At 43.5% G+C, this 21850-nt stretch overlaps 1 protein-coding gene across 4 annotated transcripts in view; it reads right to left on the bottom strand.

The window, feature by feature from the left end:
- The window catches only part of LOC139403152 (radixin), a 63321-nt gene extending 41699 nt beyond the window's left edge, over window positions 1-21622 (bottom strand). Inside the window, exons 1-2 of one of the 4 annotated variants that reach the window (XM_071146874.1) lie at window positions 21412-21622; window positions 2028-2127 (exon numbers count right to left, since the gene is read on the bottom strand). Coding sequence is in view for 3 of the 4 variants with exons in the window: in XM_071146858.1 (XP_071002959.1) it covers window positions 2028-2127; window positions 13298-13362 (165 nt within the window). In the remaining variant the exon portion in view is untranslated. Of the gene's footprint in view, window positions 1-2027; window positions 2128-13297; window positions 13468-21411 lie in introns of those variants that run through there. The other 3 variants (XM_071146866.1, XM_071146881.1, XM_071146858.1) reach the window with 3 other exon arrangements.
- Window positions 21623-21850: the final 228 nt, after the last annotated feature.

The raw sequence follows: 21850 nt of genomic DNA, 5'->3' as shown, positions 1-21850 counted from the left end.
TGGGCCCAGGATAGGGTTTCCCAGGTCCTTCATAGAGATGGTTTTCCATTCTGCACTTCAGCTCAGTGCGGGAGATGGGCTGGGGGTTAATGACCAGTCAGTGCTGGGGAGCAGAGAACAAAACCTGGTGCTGTCCCCATTCACTGGTGTTTGTGCCTTGGAAAATAAAAAAAGTAGAGGGCTTTTTAGTTCACATAATCAAACCATCCAAAACAACCAATGAACAACATATCAAATATCATTAATCAAGACTAAAATGGACTATAATGTTGCAAATGTTTGAGCAGAGTTGAGTTGGCCTAGCTAGACATTTGCAACATTTTAGCTAGCTGGACCTTGATACCGAACTTTGACTTAGGTGTTACCAATGTGGGAAGCTTATGATTTTCTTTCTCTGACAAAATTATGTTTCATCAAAAAGTTGTTAAGATCTTTAGTTTAATTGCTTGCTTTCTCTACATGAGTATGCTGCTAAGCTAGAGCTAGCTGGCTGGGTTTAGTTCGCAAACATGGCTACTCTTTTCCTCAACTACAATAGAAAATACAACATACCTCATTCTCTGGTGAAGATGGCATGTTGCTTTCCGTCTTGCTTACTTCTGTCCCTCCTTGGCTAAGAAACGCTTGAAGTTGTCATTCGCCATGTTGAATCACACTGAGTTTTCGGACTAAATCGAGAAAAAGAAACTCGCGCCACCCCTACAGTTGACCAATCGCCAACAAAGGGGTGTAGACTTCGGCTATCGAACTTCGGCTTGCTTCGTCAAAACATTGTGTGCACGAACAGATTAACAAAACCCTTAACGAAGACCAAAACTAACCAAAATATCACAAAATGTCTTTATAATATATGCACAAGGAGAAACTAGGAGAGGATGAAAATAGAGAGGGAGGACTAGAAGGACATCAAAAGGTATTGAGAAAATAAAGAGCAGGGGAGAGCGACGGTAGACGTGGAGAGTGGAGGATTAGGTAGAGCCTACATTTTTCTATGTGTTTGGGCTAAGGTAAGGTTGAGGGAAAGGGATGGGTGAGTGAACTTCACACTTGATAATTAGATTTAGTGACTTGGATAATTCCCATTATATTAATGAAAACCGGCTTATGAAATATTTAAAGCCTGCCTGTGTCCCCGGCGGGTGGGCGCAGGCATGCTGGTGTGGAGCAGGGAAAGTAGTGAGGCGAACCAGAGGGGCGACATGTGCAAAACGTTTCAGTAAATCAATAATGCATTAAGTCCCACCACGCCCCACACCATAGTCCTACAATGGTGATACATGCTTACAAGCGACACAAATATACAGATGAAGTACACACACAACAAGCAAGTACTCACTAACACACATACAACCAACCCCCCCCCCAAAAAAAAAGCCTGCAGACACTCGGCCCTCCGTGGAATGAGTTTGACACCTCTAGTTTACAGTGATTGACGGACTATAGAGTGGAGGGTTTACAGTGATTATGTAAACCACAGGGAGACTCTCTGGAGCTCTCCATCAGTCTGTCCCCAAGCGCTGAGCCTGTTACAAACAAAATAAGTGTGTGTGTTCAAAATAAGAGTAAAAGATGCCTTTGTGTTTTCTCCAAACAGGTCTGAAGTGGGTAATCAGGACTCTGTTTTGTTTGTGTGTTAGGGGGGGGGGTACTGTGTGGTTGTCAGTGGAGGCTGCTGAGGGGAGGACGGAGCAAATGGAATGGCATCAAATAGGTGTGTGATGTATTTGAAACCATTCCACTAATACTCCAGCCATTACCATGAGCCTGTCCTTCCCAATTAAGGTGCCACCAACCTCCTGCGGTGTATGTGAGTGTTTGCTACAGTCAGGTTACTGTGTCCTAACATGTGGCTGCTGTTCTTGGATGGTGTGAAAGATACTTTGGGACAAAGCCTGAGGTGTTGTGGTGGAAAATACATTGTGAAATTCACAACACAACCTGAACATTCACACCTCCTGTAAATATTGTTTTCCCCAATGTGTTTATACATCTAAATTTTCATCATTTTTTCCTGAGGTGAGTCTCACCGGTTTGGGCATCTTTGTCCTCTCTCCAGCCTTGCCCTTCTGCTGAGAAAATGCAAAGAAATCGTCCTCCGTCTCGTTGACTCGCCCTGGGCTCCACTGCCTGTAGGAGAGAGCAGATAATAATAACTTAACACTATAAATAACAAAGAAAAGTACAGATCAGTTACCATTAACACAGAGAAAGAAAAAATTGATCTAACATCAATGTCAGTGATAATTGACAGTTCAGGATAACAAAACTCATGTAAAAAACCATCAAATCAAATTTATTGATATAGCCCTTCTTACATCAGCTGATATCTCAAAGTGCTGTACAGAAACCCAGCCTAAAACCCCAAACAGCAAGCAATGCAGGTGAAGAAGCACGGTGGCTAGGAAAAACTCCCTAGAAAGGCCAAAAGTAGGATGAAACCTAGAGAGGAACCAGGCTAGGAGGGGTAGCAAGTCCTCTTCCGGCTGTGCCGGGTGGAGATTATAACAGAACATGGCCAAGATGTTCATAAATGACCAGCATGGTCAAATAATAATAATCACAGTAGTTGTCGAGGGTGCAGCAAGTCAGCACCTCAGGAGTAAATGTCAGTTGGCTTTTCATAGCCAATCATTAAGAGTATCTCTACCGCTCCTACTGTCTCTAGAGAGTTGAAAACAGCAGGTCTGGGACAGGTAGCAAGTCCGGTGAACAGGTCAGGGTTCCATAACCGCAGGCAGAACAGTTGAAACTGGAGCAGCAGCACGGCCAGGTGGACTGGGGACAACAAGGAGTCATCATGCCAGGAAGTCCTGAGGCATGGTCCTAGAGCTCAGGTCCTCCGAGAAAGAAAGAGAGAATTAGAGAGAGCATACTTACGTTCACACAGGACACCGGATAAGACAGGAGAAGTACTCCAGATATAACAGACTGACCCTAGCCCCCCGACACATAAACTACTGCAGCATAAATACTGGAGGCTGAGACAGGAGGGGTCAGGAGACACTGTGGCCCCATCCGATGATACCCCCGGACATGGCCAAACAGGCAGGATATAACCCCACCCACTTTGCCAAAACACAGCTCCCACACCACTAGAGGGATATCTTCAACCACCAACTTACCATCCTGAGACAAGGCCGAGTATAGCCCACAAAGATCTCCGCCACGTCACAACCCAATGGGGGGCGCCAACCCAGACAGGAAGACCACGTCAGTGACTCAACCCACTCAAGTAATGCACCCCTCCTAGGGACGGCATGGAAGAGCACCAGTAAGCCAGTGACTCAGCCCTTGTAATAGGGTTAGAGGCAGAGAATCCCAGTGGAGAGAGGGGAACCGGCCAGGTAGAGACAGCAAGGGCCAGACTACAGTGAATCATAGGACCTACTGAAGAGATGAGTCTTCAATAAAGACCTAAAGGTTGAGACTGAGTCTGTGTCTCTCACATGGATAGGCAGATCATTCCATAAAAATTGAGCTCTATAGGAGAAGGCCTTGCCTCCAGCTGTTTGCTTAGAAATTCTAAGGACAATTAGGAGGCCTGCGTCTTGTGACCATAGCGTACATGTAGGTATGTACGGCAGGACCAAATCGGAGAGATAGGTAGAAGCAAGCCCATGTAACGATTTGTAGGTTAGCAGTAAAACCTTGAAATCAGCCCTTGCCAAAACAGGAAGCCAGTGTAGGGAGGCTAACACTGGAGTAATATGATCAAATGTTGGGGTTCTAGTCAGGATTATAGCAGCCATATTTATTACTAACTGAAGTGTATTTAGTGCTTTATCCGGGTATCTGGAAAGTAGAGCATTGTAGAAATCTAACCTAGAAGTACCAAAAGCATGGATTAATTTTTCTGCATCATTTTTGGACAGAAAGTTTCTGATTTTTGCAATGTTACGTAGATGGAAAAAAGCTGTCCTTGAAACAGTCTTAATATGTTCGTCAAAAGAGAGATCAGGGTCCAGATTAACACCGAGGTCCTTAACAGTTTAATTTGACACGACTGTACAACAATCAAGATTAATTGTCAGATTCAACAGAAGATCTTTGTTTCTTGGGACCTAGAACAAGCATTGTCCGAGTTTAAAATCTTGCTCCAAGATGGCATAGCAGTCAGACGTCTTTTGTATATATATAAATATATACACACACACACACACACACACACACACACACACACACACACACACACACACACACACACACACACACACAATACCTTGTCCTGTATGTATGTATGTATGTATGTATATATACACACACAACTTTCTTCGTATACCTTTTTATATATATTTTTGTTTTCCATAAACTCATCTTCAAAACACTCTCCTGCAACCCGCCTCACCAATTTATATTTAATGAAAAATAAGTATTATTTACCTCAAATCTGTAATCCTCCATAGAAGCTAACCAGAAGCTAGCCAGAAGCTAACCAGAAGCTAGCGGGAAGCAAGACAGAAGCTAGCCAGGAGCTAGTCAGAAGCTAACCTGAAGCTAACCAGAAGCTAACCAGAAGCTAGTTAGCTTCTTTACTGGCTAATCATTAGTATTCAGCTAACCACGGTTTGTGGTCATCAGCTATCCTTTAGCTTGAAAATCTATCGCCAGTTTTGTACGGCACGGCTCGGACCGGAACATACCGCTAACTCTGGACATTTATACCTGGATCTTGCAGCTAGCTAGCTGCTATCCGTGTGACTATCGGCTTACGTCGATTCCGGAGCAAAAAATAAATTATTCCGGAGCTAGCCAGCTGAAGAGTTCCATCAGTCACTCCTGGGCTACAATCACCTATCCGGACCCATTTTATTGCCAGCGCGGAGCCCCACCGGGCCTTCACAACTGGACTACCGACGTTATCTGCCCGAGGGAGTTATCCGGCTGGTTCCTCCGTCGCGACGTTACCTGAACGCCCATCTGCGGTCCGCTAATCGTTAGCTGTCTTAACGGCTGCTATCTGAATAAAACTATCGGACGATTTATTTATTTATTTAATTTTTTTCTTGTGCCTCTATAAATATATCTATAGTTTTTTTTGCGAATTGGATTGATCTCCTCTACCACACGGAACCCCACTAATCCTACCGACAGAAACACACGGGGTGGCTAAAAACAGACCATCCTATGCTAGCTTGCTACCGATGGCCCGGCTAGCTGTCTGAATTGCCGTGACCCCAACCAACCTCACTACTCACTGGACCCTTTTGATCACTCGACTAAGCATGCCTCTCCTTAATGTCAATATGCCTTGTCCATTGCTGTTCTGGTTAGTGTTTATTGGCTTATTTCACTGTAGAGCCTCTAGTCCTGCTCACTATACCTTATCCAACCTATTAGTTCCACCACCCACACATGCGATGACATCTCCTGGTTTCAATTATGTTTCTAGAGACAATATCTCTCTCATCACTCAATACCTAGGTTTACCTCCACTGTATTCACATCCTACCATACCTTTGTCTGTACATTATACCTTGAAGCTATTTTAATCGTCGCCAGAAACCTCCTTTTACTCTCTGTTCCAGAAGTTCTAGACGACCAATTCTTATTGCTTTTAGCCGTACCCTTATCCTACTCCTCCTCTGTTCCTCTGGCGATGTAGAGGTGAATCCAGGCCTTGCAGTGCCTAGCTCCACTCCTATTCCCCAGGCGCTCTCTTTTGATGAATTCTGTAACTGTAATAGCCTTGGTTTCATGCATATTAACATTAGAAGCCGCCTCCCTAAGTTTGTTTTATTCACTGCTTTAGCACACTCTGCCAACCCGGATGTTCTAGCTGTGTCTGAATCCTGGCTTAGGAAGAACACCAAAAATTCTGAAATTTTCATCCCAAACTACAACATTTTCAGACAAGATAGAACTGCCAAAGGGGGCGGTGTTGCAATCTACTGCAAAGATAGCCTGCAGAGTTATGTCCTACTATCCAGGTCTGTACCCAAACAATTTGAACTTCTACTTTTAAAAATCCACCTCTAAAAACAAGTCTCTCACCGTTGCCGCCTGCTATAGACCACCCTCTGCCCCCAGCTGTGCTCTGGACAACATATGTGAACTGATTGCCCCCCATCTATCTTCAAAGCTCGTGCTGCTAGGCGACCTAAACTGGAACATGCTTAACACCCCAGCCATCCTACAATCTAAGCTTGATGCCCTCAATCTCACAAATTATCAATGAACCTACCAGGTACCTCCCCAAAGCCTTAAACACGGGCACCCTGATAGATATCATACTAACCAACTTGCCCTCTAAATACACCTCTGCTGTCTTCAACCAAGATCTCAGCGATCACTGCCTCATTGCCTGCATCCGTAATGGGTCAGCGGTCAAACGACCTCCACTCATAACTGTCAAACGCTCCCTGAAACACTTCAGCGAGCAGGCCTTTCTAATCGACCTGGCCGGGGTATCATGGAAGGATATTGATCTCATCCCGTCAGTAGAGGATGCCAGGTTATTTTTTTAAAATGCCTTCCTCACCATCTTAAACAAGCATGCCCCATTCAAGAAATGTAGAACCAGGAACAGATATAGCCCTTGGTTCTCCCCAGACCTGACTGCCCTTAACCAACACAAAAACATCCTATGGCGTTCTGCATTAGCATCAAACAGCCCCCGTGATATGCAGCTGTTCAGGGAAACTAGAAACCATTATGCACAGGCAGTTAGAAAAGCCAAGGCTAGCTTTTTCAAGCAGAAATGTGCTTCCTGCAACACTAACTCAAAGTCCTGGGACACTGTAAAGTCCATGGAGAATAAGAACACCTCCTCCCAGCTGCCCACTGCACTGAAGATAGGAAACACTGTCACCACTGATAAATCCACTATAATTGAGAATTTCAATAAGCATTTTTCTACAGCTGGCCATGCTTTCCACCTGGCTACCCCTACCCCAGTCAACAGCACTGCACCCCCCACAGCAACTCGCCCAAGCCTTCCCCATTTCTCCTTCTCCCAAATCCAGTCAGCTGATGTTCTGAAAGAGCTGCAAAATCTGGACCCCTACAAATCAGCCGGGCTAGACAATCTGGACCCTTTCTTTTTAAAATGATCTGCCAAAATTGTTGCCACCCCTATTACTAACCTGTTCAACCCCTCGTGTCATCTGAGATTCCCAAAGATTGGAAAGCAGCTGCGGTCATCCCCCTCTTCAAAGGGGGGGGACACTCTTGACCCAAACTGCTACAGACCTATATCTATCCTACCCTGCCTTTCTAAGGTCTTCGAAAGCCAAGTCAACAAACAGATTACCGACCATTTCGAATCTCACCATACCTTCTCTGCTATGCAATCTGGTTTCAGAGCTGGTCATGGGTGCACCTCAGCCATGCTCAAGGTCCTAAACGATATCTTAACCGCCATCGATAAGAAACATTACTGTGCAGCCGTATTCATTGATCTGGCCAAGGCTTTCGACTCTGTCAATCACCACATCCTTATCGGCAGACTCGACAGCCTTGGTTTCTCAAATGATTGCCTTGCCTGGTTCACCAACTACTTCTCTGATAGAGTTCAGTGTGTCAAATCGGAGGGTCTGCTGTCCGGACCTCTGGCAATCTCTATGGGGGTGCCACAGGGTTCAATTCTTGGCCCGACTCTCTTCTCTGTATACATCAATGATGTCGCTCTTGCTGCTGGTGAGTCTCTGATCAACCTCTGACTTAGAATACGTGGACAACTACAAATACCTAGGTGTCTGGTTAGACTGTAAACTCTCCTTCCAGACCCACATCAAACATGTCCAATCCAAAGTTAAATCTAGAATTGGCTTCCTATTTCGCAACAAAGCATCCTTCACTCATGCTGCCAAACATACCCTTGTAAAACTGACCATCCTACCAATCCTCGACTTTGGCGATGTCATTTACAAAATAGCCTCCAATACCCTACTCAACAAATTGGATGCAGTCTATCACAGTGCAAACCGTTTTGTCACCAAAGCCCCATGTACTGCCCACCATTGCGACCTATACGCTCTCGTTGGCTGGCCCTCGCTTCATACTCGTCGCCAAACCCACTGGCTCCAGGTCATCTACAAGACCCTGCTAGGTAAAGTCCCCCCTTATCTCAGCTCGCTGGTCACCATAGCATCCCCCACCTGTAGCACACGCTCCAGCAGGTATATCTCTCTGGTCACCCCAAAACCATTCTCTCTTTGGCCGCCTCTCCTTCCAGTTCTCTGCTGCCAATGACTGGAATGAACTACAAAAATCTCTGAAACTGGAAACACTTATCTCCCTCACTAGCTTTAAGCACCAACTGTCATAGCAGCTCACAAATTACTGCACCTGTACATAGCCCACCTATAATTTAGCCCAAACAACTACCTCTTTCCCTACTGTATTTATTTTATTTATTTATTTAATTTTGCTCCTTTGCACCCCATTATTTTTATTTCTACTTTGCACATTCTTCCACTGCAAATCTACCATTGTTTTACTACCAGTGTTTTACTTGCTATATTGTATTTACTTTGCCACCATGGTCTTTTTTTGCCTTTACCTCCCTTATCTCACCTCATTTGCTCACATCGTATATAGACTTGTTTATACTGTATTATTGACTGTATGTTTGTTTTACTCCATGTGTAACTCTGTGTCGTTGTGTGTCTCGAACTGCTTTGCTTTATCTTGGCATGGTCGCAATTGTAAATGAGAACTTGTTCTCAACTTGCCTACCTGGTTAAATAAAGGTGAAATAATAATTAAAGTAGAAAGTTTGCAGCCATCCACTTCCTTATGTCTGAAACACAGGCTTCTAGCGAGGGCAATTTTGGGGCTTCACCATGTTTCATTGAAATGTACAGCTGTTTGTCATCTGCATAGCAGTGAAAGTTAGCATTATGTTTTCGAATGACATCCAAGAGGTAAAATATATAGCGAAAACAATAGTGGTCAAGGTTCCGTTTTAGGAACACCAAAATGTACAGTTGATTTGTCAGAAGACAAACCATTCACAGAGACAAACTGATATCTTTCCTACAGATAAGATCTAAATCAGGCCAGAACTTGTCCGTGTAGACCAATTTGGGTTTCCAATCTCTCCAAAAGAACGTGGTGATCGATGGTATCGAAAGCAGCAGTAAGGTCTAGGAGCACGAGGACAGATGCAGAGCCTCGGTCTGATGACAATAAAAGTTTACCACCTTCACAAGTGGAGTCTCAGTGCTATAAAGGGGTCTAAAACCAGACTGAAGCATTTCGTATACATTGTTTGTCTTCAGGAAGGCAGTGACTTGCTGCAACAGCTTTTTCTAAAATTTTTGAGAGGAATGGAAGATTTGATATAGGCCGATAGTTTTTTTTATATTTTCTGGGGCAAGGTTTGGCTTTTTCTTTTTTTTTTCTTTTTTTTGGGGGGGCAAGAGGCTTTATTACTGCCACTTTTAGTGAGTTTGGTACACATTTGGTGGATTATGTTCAACATAGGAGGGCCAAGCACAGGAAGAAGCTCTTTCAGTAGTTTAGTTGGAATAGGGTCCAGCATGCAGCTTGAAGGTTAAATTATTTTCATCATTGTGTTAAGAGATATAGTACTAAAACACTTGAGTGTCTCTTGATCCTATGTCCTGGCAGAGTTGTGCAGACTCAGGACAACTGAGCTTTGGATGAATACGCAGATTTAAAGAGTCCGTAATTTGCTTTCTAATGATCATGATCTTTTCCTCAAAGAAGTTCATGAATTTATCACTGCTGAAGTGAAAGCCATCCTCTCTTCGGGAATGCTGCTTTTTAGTTAGCTTTGCGACAGTATCAAAAATACATTTTGGATTGTTCTTATTTTCCTCAATTAAATTGGAAAAATAGGATGATCGAGCAGCAGTGAGGGCTCTTCGATACTGCACGGTTCTGTCTTTCTAAACTAGTCGGAAGACTTCCAGTTTGGTGTGGCGCCATTTCCGTTCCAATTATCTGGAAGCTTGCTTCAGAGCTCGGGTATTTTCTGTATACCAGGGAGCTAGTTTCTTATGACAAATGTTTTTAGTTTTTAGGGGTGCAACTGCATCTAGGGTATTGCGCAAAGTTAAATTGAGTTCCTCAGTTAGGTGGTTAATTTTGTCCTCTGACGTCCTTGGGTAGGCAGAGGGAGTCTGGAAGGGCATCAAGGAATCTCTGCTGTCTGAGAATTTATAGCACGGCTTTTGATTCTCCTTAGTTGGGGTCTGAGCAGATTATCTGTTGCGATTGCAAACGTAATAAAATGGTGGTCCGATAATCCTGGACTATGAGGAAAAACATTAAGATCCACAACATTTATTCCATGGGTCAAAACCAGGTCCAGAGAATGACTGGGACAGTGAGTAGGTCCAGAGACATGTTGGACCAAACCCACTGAGTCGATGATGGCTCCGAAAGCCTTTTGGAGTGGGTCTGTGGACTTTTCCATGTGAATATTAAATTCACCAAAACGTTGAATATTATCTGCTATGACTACAAGGCCCGATAGGAATTCAGGGAACTCAGTGAGGAACGCTGTATATGGCCCAGGAGGCCTGTAAACAGTAGCTATAAAAAAAAAAGTGATTCAGTAGGCTGCATAGATTTCATGACTAGAAGCTCAAAAGACGAAAACGTATTTTTTTTGTAAATTGAAATTTGCTGTCGTAAATGTTAGCAACACCTCCGCCTTTGCGGGATATGGTCACTAATGTAACCAGGAGGTGAGGCCTCATTTAACACAGTAAATTCATCAGGCTTAAGCCATGTTTCAGTCAGGCCAATCACATCAAGATTATGATCAGTGATTAGTTCATTGACTATAACTGCCTTTGAAGTTTGGGATCTAACATTAAGTAGCCCTATTTTGAGGTGAGGTATCACGATCTCTTTCAATAATGACAGGAATGGAGGAGGTCTTTATTCCAGTGAGATTGCTAGAGCAAACACTGCCATGTTTAGTTTTGCCCAACCTAAATTGAGGCATAGACATGGTCTCAATGGGGATAGCTGAGCTGACTACACTGACTGTGCTAGTGGCAGACTCCACTAAGCTGGCAAGCTGGCTAACAGCCTGCTGCCTGGCCTGCACCCTATTTCATTGTGGAGCTAGAGGAGTTAGAGCCCTGTCCATGTTGGTAGATAAGATGAGAGCACCCCTCCAGCTCGGATGGAGTCCGTCACTCCTCAGCAGGCCAGGCTTTGTCCTGTTTGTGGGTGAGTCCCAGAAAGAGGGCCATTTATCTACAAATTCTATCTTTTGGGAGGGGCAGAAATCAGTTTTCAACCAGCGATTGAGTTGTGAGATTCTGCTGTAGAGCTCATCACTCCCCCTAACTGGGAGGGGGCCAGAGACAATTACTCGATGCCGACATCTTCCTAGCTGATTTACACGCTGAAGCTGTTGCTCTTGGTGACCTCTGACTGTTTCATCCCAACATCGTTGATGCCGACGTGGATAACAATATCCCTATACTCTCTACACTCGCCAGTTTTAGCCTTAGCCAGCACCATCTTCAGATTAGCCTTAACGTCGGTAGCCCTGCCCCCTGGTAAACAGTGTATGATTGCTAGATGATTCACTTTAAGTCTAATACTGCGGGTAATGGAGTCGCATATGACTAGGGTTTTCAATTTGTCAGAGCTAAATGGAGGGAAGCTTCGGCGTCTCAGACCCTGTAACGGGAGGAGTAGAGACCAGAGAAGGCTCGGCCTCAGACTCCGACTCGCTGCTTAATGGGGAAAACCGGTTGAAAGTTTCTGTCGGATGAATGAGCGACACCGGTTGAGCATTCCTACAGCATTTCCCTCCAGAAGCCATGAGAACGATGTCCGGCTGCGGGGACCGTGCCAGGGGATTTATACTAACGTTACTATCTGTACTTACTGGTGGCACAGACGTCGTTTCATCCTTTCCTACACTGAAATTTCCCTTGCCTAACGATTGCGTCTGAAGCTGGGCTTGCAGCACAGCTATCCTCGCCGTAAGGTGATCATTCTCCTGTATATTATGAGTACAGCGACTGCAATTAGAAGGCATCATGTTAATGTTACTACTTAGCTTCGGCTGTTGGAGGTCCTGACGAACCACGTCCAGATAAAGCGTCCGGAGTGAAAAAGTTGAATGCAAAAAAGTTGAGTGAGGGAAAAACTAAAAATATAAACGGTAATTAAAAAGTTAAAACCGTAAAGTTGTCAGGTAGCAAAGTAAGGTTGGCAACAAAACTTACAGCAACACGTAAACAAGTCTGAAAGTTGTGACTACATCACATTTCAATTTATTTTGTATTGAGGCAGTTGTAGTGGTTACTACACTTCCCAACTGGAAACATATGCTGGCTCCTGAACAACAACTCCAAACAGTGAAAAGAGAAAATCGGGGGGGAACGTACATGGCGGGAGGGAGGGGGAGGGCTCGAGCGCCAGCGGTAGGTAGGCCTTGAAGTAGTCCCTGTGGTGACAGAGCCCTGAGATGGCAAAGGCCAGAAATAGGCTCTGCTAATGAAGTAATGAAAGTCAGCCCAGAGAGATGTGATAGCAGCCAGCCAGGCAGGCAGGGCTGCAGAACTAAGCAGGAAATGAGGAGCAGGCTTACTGAGGAATGGTAATCTGACTCTACCTTTACCTCTCCCTCTCCCTAGCAGAGACTGGGGGAACAGATATACTGCAGTGTGATAGGGGAGGTAGAGAACCCAAGCTGAGCCTGCCCCACTTACCTGGTACAGAGGAGATAAAAGAGTGGACAGAATCACTAGAGAATGATGGAGGAAGAAGGGGCAGAAGCTCCACATTGCTTCCTAACTTAAACTTTCTCCCTAATTGAGCACAAAGGAATAAAAATAAAGGTTATTCTAACTTCTGAGTAATAATTACCCTTTTGAAGGACACAGGAACTATTTTAGATAAGGTATTGGATCCAAATAGACATTTCATGCTATTCCTCTACTTTTTAATCTCCCTTTTATCTCCCTCATAAATTATAGGGTGTAGTCAAGTCCCTGGACTCCCTGCGTTTAGTAGGGCACAACGTTGTGGTACGCTGAGATAGAAATATATCAGGCCAGACATGCCTCTCTAACATGTAGAGGAAGCAATCATATCTATTACCGTCCTCAACGTGACACAGGTGCTTAGATTTCATCCCTAGAGCAGGACTGGTTTCTATATATTCTAGCTATATTAGTCTCTATAAAGGACCTCCGGTGGGTCTTTGGGGGAAAGATGACCTATGATTTCCCCACCCACCTCAGGGCAGCCTTAACCTGCGACTTTGTGAGGTCATTAATTAGCATCCGGTGCCAAATACTTTCACTTTTAGGCAGAGAAAAGCTATAATCCGGTCTGCAGTGTGTGTGTGTGTTACCTGACCCCTCCATTCACCAAATCCTGAGCGGCACTCTCAAACGGATACAGCTTCCAGGTCACCATTCATGCAGAAAGTAACAGGCTCTGCTCTCCACACACATTACTCTTTCAGCTCTCTCCCTTTGTATTTTTCTTTCGCCCTCTCTGACGCAGTAGCTTTTAACAGGACATGGCTTATAGCTCTCATAAAACTAGTTACAGGCATCTAAGTGACAAGCCTTTTCCACACCCTGTCAGTGTACTCCTCACGAATCCTGTTTCCCTCCTCTCCATTCCCTTGTTCCCCTCTCATTTCATACTTTCACTGCAGTGGTACAAGCGAGTGGAGAAGGCCTGCTGAACACATGGGCCAATGGGTTTGCGGGGTGTGTGTGTGTTTACAGATCTGATGGCCCCATCTCTAGTTGTGGTGTGAGTGATACTACAGAGGGTATACAAACAAAGGAGATATAGAACCCACTACAACAACAAGAAACTGTACTAGGCTCTCCTTATGGGGGCATTACAATTTCCAGAGAGTTGGGTGAAAGGCTCACAAGAGTGACACTGTGTACGATCTCTGTCATGACCTCGCCTGATGGTTCCAAAGAAAAGTTCACCCCCCCAAAAGATATTACACATCAAACCTTGTTACTTTTGCCAAGCCCATCAAGAAAGACCCTGATTGGCTAACCACTGCTCCATTCACAGCTATTTTTGTCTGTTGGCAAGGATACTCACATACACACAGTGCTTTTTAACAGTGTTTTCAACTTATATATTTAACACACTTTGATATACATTATTACATTGTGCATGTTCATTTACACATTATTCAACATGTCCTCTTGGTTCACATCTTGCTGCTATGCCACCATGTCTATGTCAGTTATGATTTAGTTCATTTGAATATTTTCTCGTCATTGATGTAAGGGCTTAGTTATCTAATGTTGTTGGGGCATATTAACCTGTTTTAAGGATACTCCTGAATCAAATCAAAGTTTATTTGTCACGTGCACCGAATACAAAAGGTGTAGACCTTACAGTGAAAATGCTTACTTACAGGCTCTAACCAATAGTGCAAAAAGGGTATTAGATAAACAATAGGTAAGTAAAGAAATAAAACAACAGTAAAAAGACAGGCTATGTAGAGTAGCGAGGCTACATACAGACACTGGTTAGTCAGGCGGATTGAAGTAGTATGTACATGTAGATATGGTTAAAGTAACTAGATATGGTTAAAGTGATCACTATGATCAATAATACTTTTTCTTAAGTGTACCTTTAACAGAGCTGACATTCAAGTGCCTTCACCCTATTGCTTACCCCTATCAAGTTGTTTCAGATCTACACAATTGCCTAGGGAGGAGGGTTTACGGTTTCTTCTAGACAAGGCATAACTGTACTGGCCCAATTAGCACATGCCCTAGAGATACCCCTTCTGGGACAGTGGTTAAGGTGTTTGTCATTGGTGTTAGTGGCCTGGGTTTGCGACCCACTTGGGGAATCCCCCTACGCTCACATTCTTAGTAATATACACTGCTCAAAAAAATAAAGGGAACACTTAAACAACACAATGTAACTCCAAGTCAATCACTCTTCTGTGAAATCAAAAACTGTCCACTTAGGAAGCAACACTGATTGACAATACATTTCACATGCTATGGTGCAAATGGAATTGACAACAGGTGGAAATTATAGGCAATTAGCAAGACACCCCCAATAAAGGAGTGGTTCTGCAGGTGGTGACCACAAACCACTTCTCAGTTCCTATGCTTCCTGGCTGATGTTTTGGTAGTGCAGCTCATCCAGGATGGCACATCAATGCGAGCTGTGGCAAGAAGGTTTGCTGTGTCTGTCAGCGTAGTGTCCAGAGCATGGAGGCGCTACCAGGAGACAAGCCAGTACATCAGGAGACGTGGAGGAGGCCGTAGGAGGGCAACAAGCAGGATCGCTACCTCCCCCTTTGTGCAAGGAGGAGCAGGAGGAGCACTGCCAGAGCCCTGCAAAATGACCTCCAGCAGGCCACAAATGTGTCTGCTCAAATGGTCAGAAACAGACTCCATAGGGGTGGTATGAGGGCCTGACGTCCACAGGTGGGGGTTGTGCTTACAGCCCAACACCGTGCAGGACGTTTGGCATTTGCCAGAGAACACCAAGATTGGCAAATTCGCCACTGGCGCCCTGTGCTCTTCACAGATGAAAGCAGGTTCACACTGAGCACATGTGACAGACGTGACAGAGTCTGGAGACGCCGTGGAGAACGTTCTGCTGCCTGCAACATCCTCCAGCATGACCGGTTTGGCGGTGGGTCAGTCATGGTGTGGGGTGGCATTTCTTTGGGAGGCCGCACAGCCCTCCATGTGCTCACCATAGGTAGCCTGACTGCAATTAGGTACCAGACCCCTTGTGAAACCATATGCTGGTGCGGTTGGCCCTGGGTTCCTCCTAATGCAAGACAATGCTAGACCTCATGTGGCTGGAGTGTGTCAGCAGTTCCTGCAAGAGGAATGCATTGATGCTATGGACTGGCCCGCCCATTCCCCAGACCTGAATCCAATTGAGCACATCTGGGACATCATGTCTCGCTCCATCCACCAACGCCACGTTGCACCACAGACTGTCCAGGAGTTGGTGGATGCTTTAGTCCAGGTCTGGGAGGAGATCCCTCAGGAGACCATCCACCACCTCATCAGGAGCATGCCCAGGCGTTGTAGGGAGGTCATACAGGCACGTGGAGGCCACACACACTACTGAGCCTCATTTTTACTTGTTTTAAGGACATTACATCAAAGTTATATCAGCCTGTAGTGTGGTTTTCCACTTTAATTTTGAGTGTGACTCCAAATCCAGACCTCCATGGGTTGATACATTTGATTTCCATTGATAATTTTTGTGATTTTGTTGTCAACACATTCAACTATGTAAAAAAAAAAAAGAATTTAATAAGAATATTTCATTCATTCAGATCTAGGATGTGTTATTTCAGTGTTCCCTTTATTTTTTTGAGCAGTGTATGTTAATGTCATTAGGTCGAGGTAGTAATTTTGCTTCTTATAGAAACATACCCAGAACATGGTTGCCATATTCTCAAAAATGTGTATATTTACAGTAGCATGTCTGTACTCTCACATTTGCCATTTAAGCAATGATGCCAGTTATACCAAAACAATAAAACAACAGAGTTCCATCTCCAACTTTGAATGTGGAAAAATAGACAAATTGCAACAGAATCACTTCGGACCAGTATTGGGGGTAATATATTACTTTTATAGTTAGGCCCTGTCCAGAAGGGACCTTAACCCCTCCTCAATAGCAGTGGGGTAAAGTATTTTATTTTTATTTATTTAACTAGGAAAGTCAATTAAGAACAAATTCTTATTTACGATGACGGCCTACCAAAAGGCAAAAAGCCTCCTGCGAGGACAGGGGCCTGAGATTCAAATATTTTTTAAATAAATACAATATAAATATAGGACAAAACACACATCACATCGAGAGACACACCACTACATAAAGAGAGAGTAAAAAAGTAAAGTAAAAACACATTAAAGTACTACTTAAGTCATTTTGAGGGTATCTGTACTTTATACTTTTGGCAACTTTTTTTGACAATGCCTGTTACATTTTGAACGCTTAGCAGGACAGGAAAATGGTCCAATTCACACACATATCAAGAGAACATCTCTGGTCATCCCTACTGCCTCTGATCTGATGGACTCAAACACAAATGCATCGTTTGTAAATTATGTCTTGAGTTTAGGAGTGTGCCTCTGGCTATCCGTAAATTTAAAAAAGCTGTCTGGTTGGCTTAACATAAGGAATCTGAAATTATTTATACTTTTACTTTTGATACTTAAGTATATTCAAGTAGTATTTTACTGAGTGCCTTTCATTTTTACTTTAGTCATTTTCAATTAAGGTACACTATAGTGAAGGGGTGTACACAAAAGTATGTGGACACCCCTTCAAATTAGTGGATTCGGCTATTTCCGCCACACCCGTTGCTGACAGGTGTATAAAAATCGAGCACACAGCCATACAATCTCCATAGACAAACATTGGTAGTAGAATGGCCGGTATTGAAGAGCTCAGTGACTTTCAATGTGGCACGTCATACTGTAGGATGTCACCTTTCCAACAAGTCAGTTTGTCAAATATCTGCCCTGGTCAAGTGTGCTTTTATTTTGAAGTGGAAACAGCTCAGCCGCGAAGTCATGGGCCACACATGCTCACAGAGCAAGACTGCCAAGTGCTGAAGCGCGTAGCAGGAAAAAATTGTGTCTTCGGTTGCAACACTCACTACCGAGTTCCAAACTGCCTCTGGAAACAATGTCAGCACAAGAACTGACTGTTATCTGGAGCTTCATGAAATGGGTTTCCATGGCCGAGCAGCCGCACACAAGACTAAGATCACAGTGCGCAATGCCAAGTGTTGTCTGGAGTGGTGTAAAGCTTGCCGCCATTGGACTCCGGAGAAGTGGAAACGCGTTCTCTGGAGTGATGAATCATGCTTCACCATCTGGCAGTCCAACAGACTAAACTGGGTTTGGCAGATGCCAGGAGAACGCAACCCGCCCAAATGCATTGTACCCCATATTGTAGTTTGTAGGATCTGAAGTATTTGGTGCCCTGAGAACAGTGTTGCCATGTTTGCTGTTTTCCCGTAAAAAAAAAAACGATTTTGCAGGTGAAAATGTAATTGTTGCAGGTTTTTGGGCTACTTCTAAGTTGCACTGTGGCCGTCATGGCATTCCTCTTAAATATAGATTTCACTGTGACCTGCTGCTGAGGTAGTGAGGCAGGCTATTGATGAGTGAGTGGTGGGTAGGGCTGGAGGTGTGTGTGTGTGTGTGTGTGAGAGCAGCACGCATGCATGTTGTGACAACTTATGACCAGTTGACATTGGCGGATTTAGACATAGGCGACATGGGCAGCCGCCCAGGGCGGCATCTTCCAACGAGCGGCATGGGGCGCCCGCACAAAAAAAACTAAAATATCTATATTCCGAAAGGTGACTTTTGCGTGGTCGGTTTTCTATCGCTCCTTTGCACGTCACGTCAATGATATGTCACTGTTTGGGAATGCGGGTCAATTAACCTTGTCGGAGTGGGCTCGCTGGGAAGGTCTGCCACTCAGAAGTACGAGATGGGGAGGGGGCAGGGGTAGGTCTCCCAACTGGAAGCCCGAGGTAGGGGGAGAATCTATCAAATAGCACACCTCTAACTTTGTACAGTACTAAAGCAATAAGTTGTGCAATATAGTTTGTGTTTCTTGTTTGAAGTGCAGTAGTGTAATAATCAGGTTCTCTTCTTTATAAGTGTGTTATTCTATTTGTGTATTTGTGTGATAAGATTTGTGCAATTTAGTTTTATTTGTGTGGTTTTTGTTAGGAATAGGGTAATAGTGTGATCATTTATATACTACAATTTGTTTCTATTTGTCTTTGCTACTTCTTTTTTGATATTTATGAGTCTTATTTTTGTATATATATTTATATAGTTTTAAATGTTATGATTATTTATTTGTGTTGTTCCAAATGTCTGAATAAAAATTACAGTTAGTTCAGAATTTGAAACGGGGGGGGGGGGGTCACCCAGGGAGCCATACAAGCTAGAACAGCCACTGCCAGTTGTATGTAGGCTATTTAGATTGGTGTCTCCATAATGACAATTTCCAACTCTTTAAACATAAAACATTAATATGCTAAAACTGATGCACATCAAGAAATAATGGAGACAAAGCACTGGGAAAATACTAGATGAAGTCGGCCGTAGTTGGTTTAAAGTGCAGTCTAATGTTTAATGCTTAAAGAAAACGGTATCAAGCGAAGTGCTTATGCATGCTTAGCTCTTGGATATTGGGGAAATTTGAAATGGAGGTTATGGAACTTCCTCTTGTGGCTCTTTTTAATGGAGAAAGTCCTCAATGAAACTGACAGTAGGCAAAATCTGAGGAATGATACATTTGCCTCTGTTGGTCATCAAGTAGCCAATTAATGTATATGCCATTGTCGGCTACCATTTGATACAATAAATATGAAATGACGATATCACTGGAGTCATTGCAAATTAATTTGTGCCACTTGTGTAGCCAATTTAATAAATAGCCTTAAACTTCAGTTTATTGTTGTTGTAGCCTTGTGTTGTTATTATGCAATTATTAATGGACATGTTTCGTTAATTAAATTGGAAATTATCAAAGCTCTATCGCAATTGTTCAAATGCATTAGATTGACGGTAATAGCAGTCAGATTGTGCTACAGGTAAAACAAATTCTAAAATATAAACACTGGCTGTTGACAAGCATATTCAGTTCATATACATATTATTAATATTTATTTCAGTCATTGAAATGACCCCATCCTCAGTAGCCTATTCCAGCACGCTATTGGGAAACAAACACTTCTTACCTCTTAATCGCCTCGTTATTCATGTTCAATAAATTAGTCAGTTAATTTGAACTAAGCAAGCTGTTAAATTGTTCAGTTTTCATCATGCCTATGTAGCCGATGTGAAATGGCTAGCTAGTTAGCGGTGGTGCGCGCTAGTGGCGTTTCAATCGGTGACGTCACTTGCTCTGAGACCTTGAAGTAGTGGTTCCCCTTGCTCTGCAAGGGCCGCGGCTTTTGTGGAGCGATGGGTAACGGTGCTTTGAGGGTGACTGTTGACGTGTGCAGAGCGTTCCTGGTTCGAGCCCAGGTCGGGGCGAGGGGACGGACGTAAAGTCTATACTGTTACACCTACATCTTGTCTAGGCTAACTGAAATGAGATGTAGGCCTTTGTTTAACCAAGTTTTTCTTGCTCAGAGATTGAGATCCTCTGTCCAACTCTCCTGTCAGATGTATCTACAGTTATGCACATGCACAAAGGGGATTTATTTACAATTATAAACCTGGTTTGAGCCCTGAATGCTGACTGGTTGAAAGATGTGGTATATCAGACCATATACCATGGGTATGATTAAACATAACTTTTTACTGATCTAATTACATTGGTCACCATTTTATAATAGCAATAAGGTACCCCAGGGGTTTGTGATATATGGCCATTATACCACAACTAACAGCTGTATCCAGGCACTCCACGTTGCATCATGCATAAGAACAGCCCTTAGCCGTGCTATATTAGCCATATACCATACCCCCTTGTGCAAATGATCTGGTGAGGTTAATAAGGGCGAATTGTCTCTTCTCTTGCCACATATTCAAATTCCTTTGTTATGTCATGTCATTGCTTGCAATAATTATAATTTTGAAACCCAAATGTAGCTTTAAACCCAAGTTACTATTATATTCCTTCTTATTTGTCTCTATAACTCTATTGAAAAGGGGTTTATTGTGTAAATATGGCAAAGCCTCTCTTGATGTTTAACAATTCATAAATGGTCTAGTTTTCAGACCTTTTGGGACGGTTTTGAATGGTAATTGGGCTAGACATTTTAGCTTAACCTGGCAACCCTGCATGAGGAGACAAGTGAAATTTGAATTAAGTTACTAACACGAAAATAAATCTAAAGCCCAAGAAAAACACTCCACTGGCAAGCTATTTTGAGGACCCTGGTCGCAAGAGTGCAAAAATAAACAGCTGTTACAAATGCTGCATATAATCACTTGCAACAAAGTTGCACAACGTTGTTTCCACAATGCCACAATGGGGAGCATGTCCATGAATCTCATAAATTATACAATTATATATATTTATAAATAAACACTTAACTCCTTATCTATGCCAGTACAATGAATTAAATGTAACGTTTTAAAGTGTATGAAGTTTCCAATTAGCTTAATGTTGATTCACAGTAGCCTAAGGGTGCAACACTAGTCATGAAGTGCTTATCTAATTAGATAACTTCTGAAATGTTTAGCGCTTAAAATGTTGTTCTATTGTCGATGGACCACAGTAATGCCCTTGAATAAAACGTGGAACATGATACCAAATATTTACACAATAAAAAATAAAAAAAATGGGATTAATACCAATATGCATATAGAGTGCACGTAGGCTATACTTAGGTAGGCAACAAGCCTGCGTAACGACGACAAACAGCCACCGTCGAGCACAGGGCAAATCCTCTTCATTCTGAGCTGTTTAGGGGCCACCAGCGAATAAATACACCCAGTAAATACTCACCTCAGTAGATGGACTGCGTTCAGAAAATGGTAAACTGCCTCCCCTGGGCCCACAGGGTAGTCTACTTTATATATCCAACGCGACCAAAATAGATCGATTTGTTTACCGTTAGACACTCCGCTGTTTCTCAGCCTTGATATGGAGTGTGATGTATGAAGCGACTGAGCCAGTTTCACCGCCGGGCAAGAGAGGAGGTGTAGACAGTCAATATGGCCGTCGAACTTTACCGTGCGACGCGAGGCGTGGTTGAGCCGGGGGCATAACGTGTGCCGCGAAATTCAGACACGCTCCCTTCAAACTGAGTTGAGAGAGGAATGCACATACACCACCCGATTAGCCACCAATCACCCCATTAACACACACACACACAAACGTAAATATAACAAAAGAGTCAACTTCAAAATATCCTACAATAACCTGAAGGTAACCCATAGAAAGA

This window comes from Oncorhynchus clarkii, chromosome 3, assembly GCF_045791955.1.
Source record: "Oncorhynchus clarkii lewisi isolate Uvic-CL-2024 chromosome 3, UVic_Ocla_1.0, whole genome shotgun sequence".
NCBI lineage: Eukaryota > Metazoa > Chordata > Actinopteri > Salmoniformes > Salmonidae > Oncorhynchus > Oncorhynchus clarkii.
The sequence above is the reverse complement of the archived record's forward strand: the minus strand, read 5'-3'. Positions and strand labels throughout refer to the sequence as shown.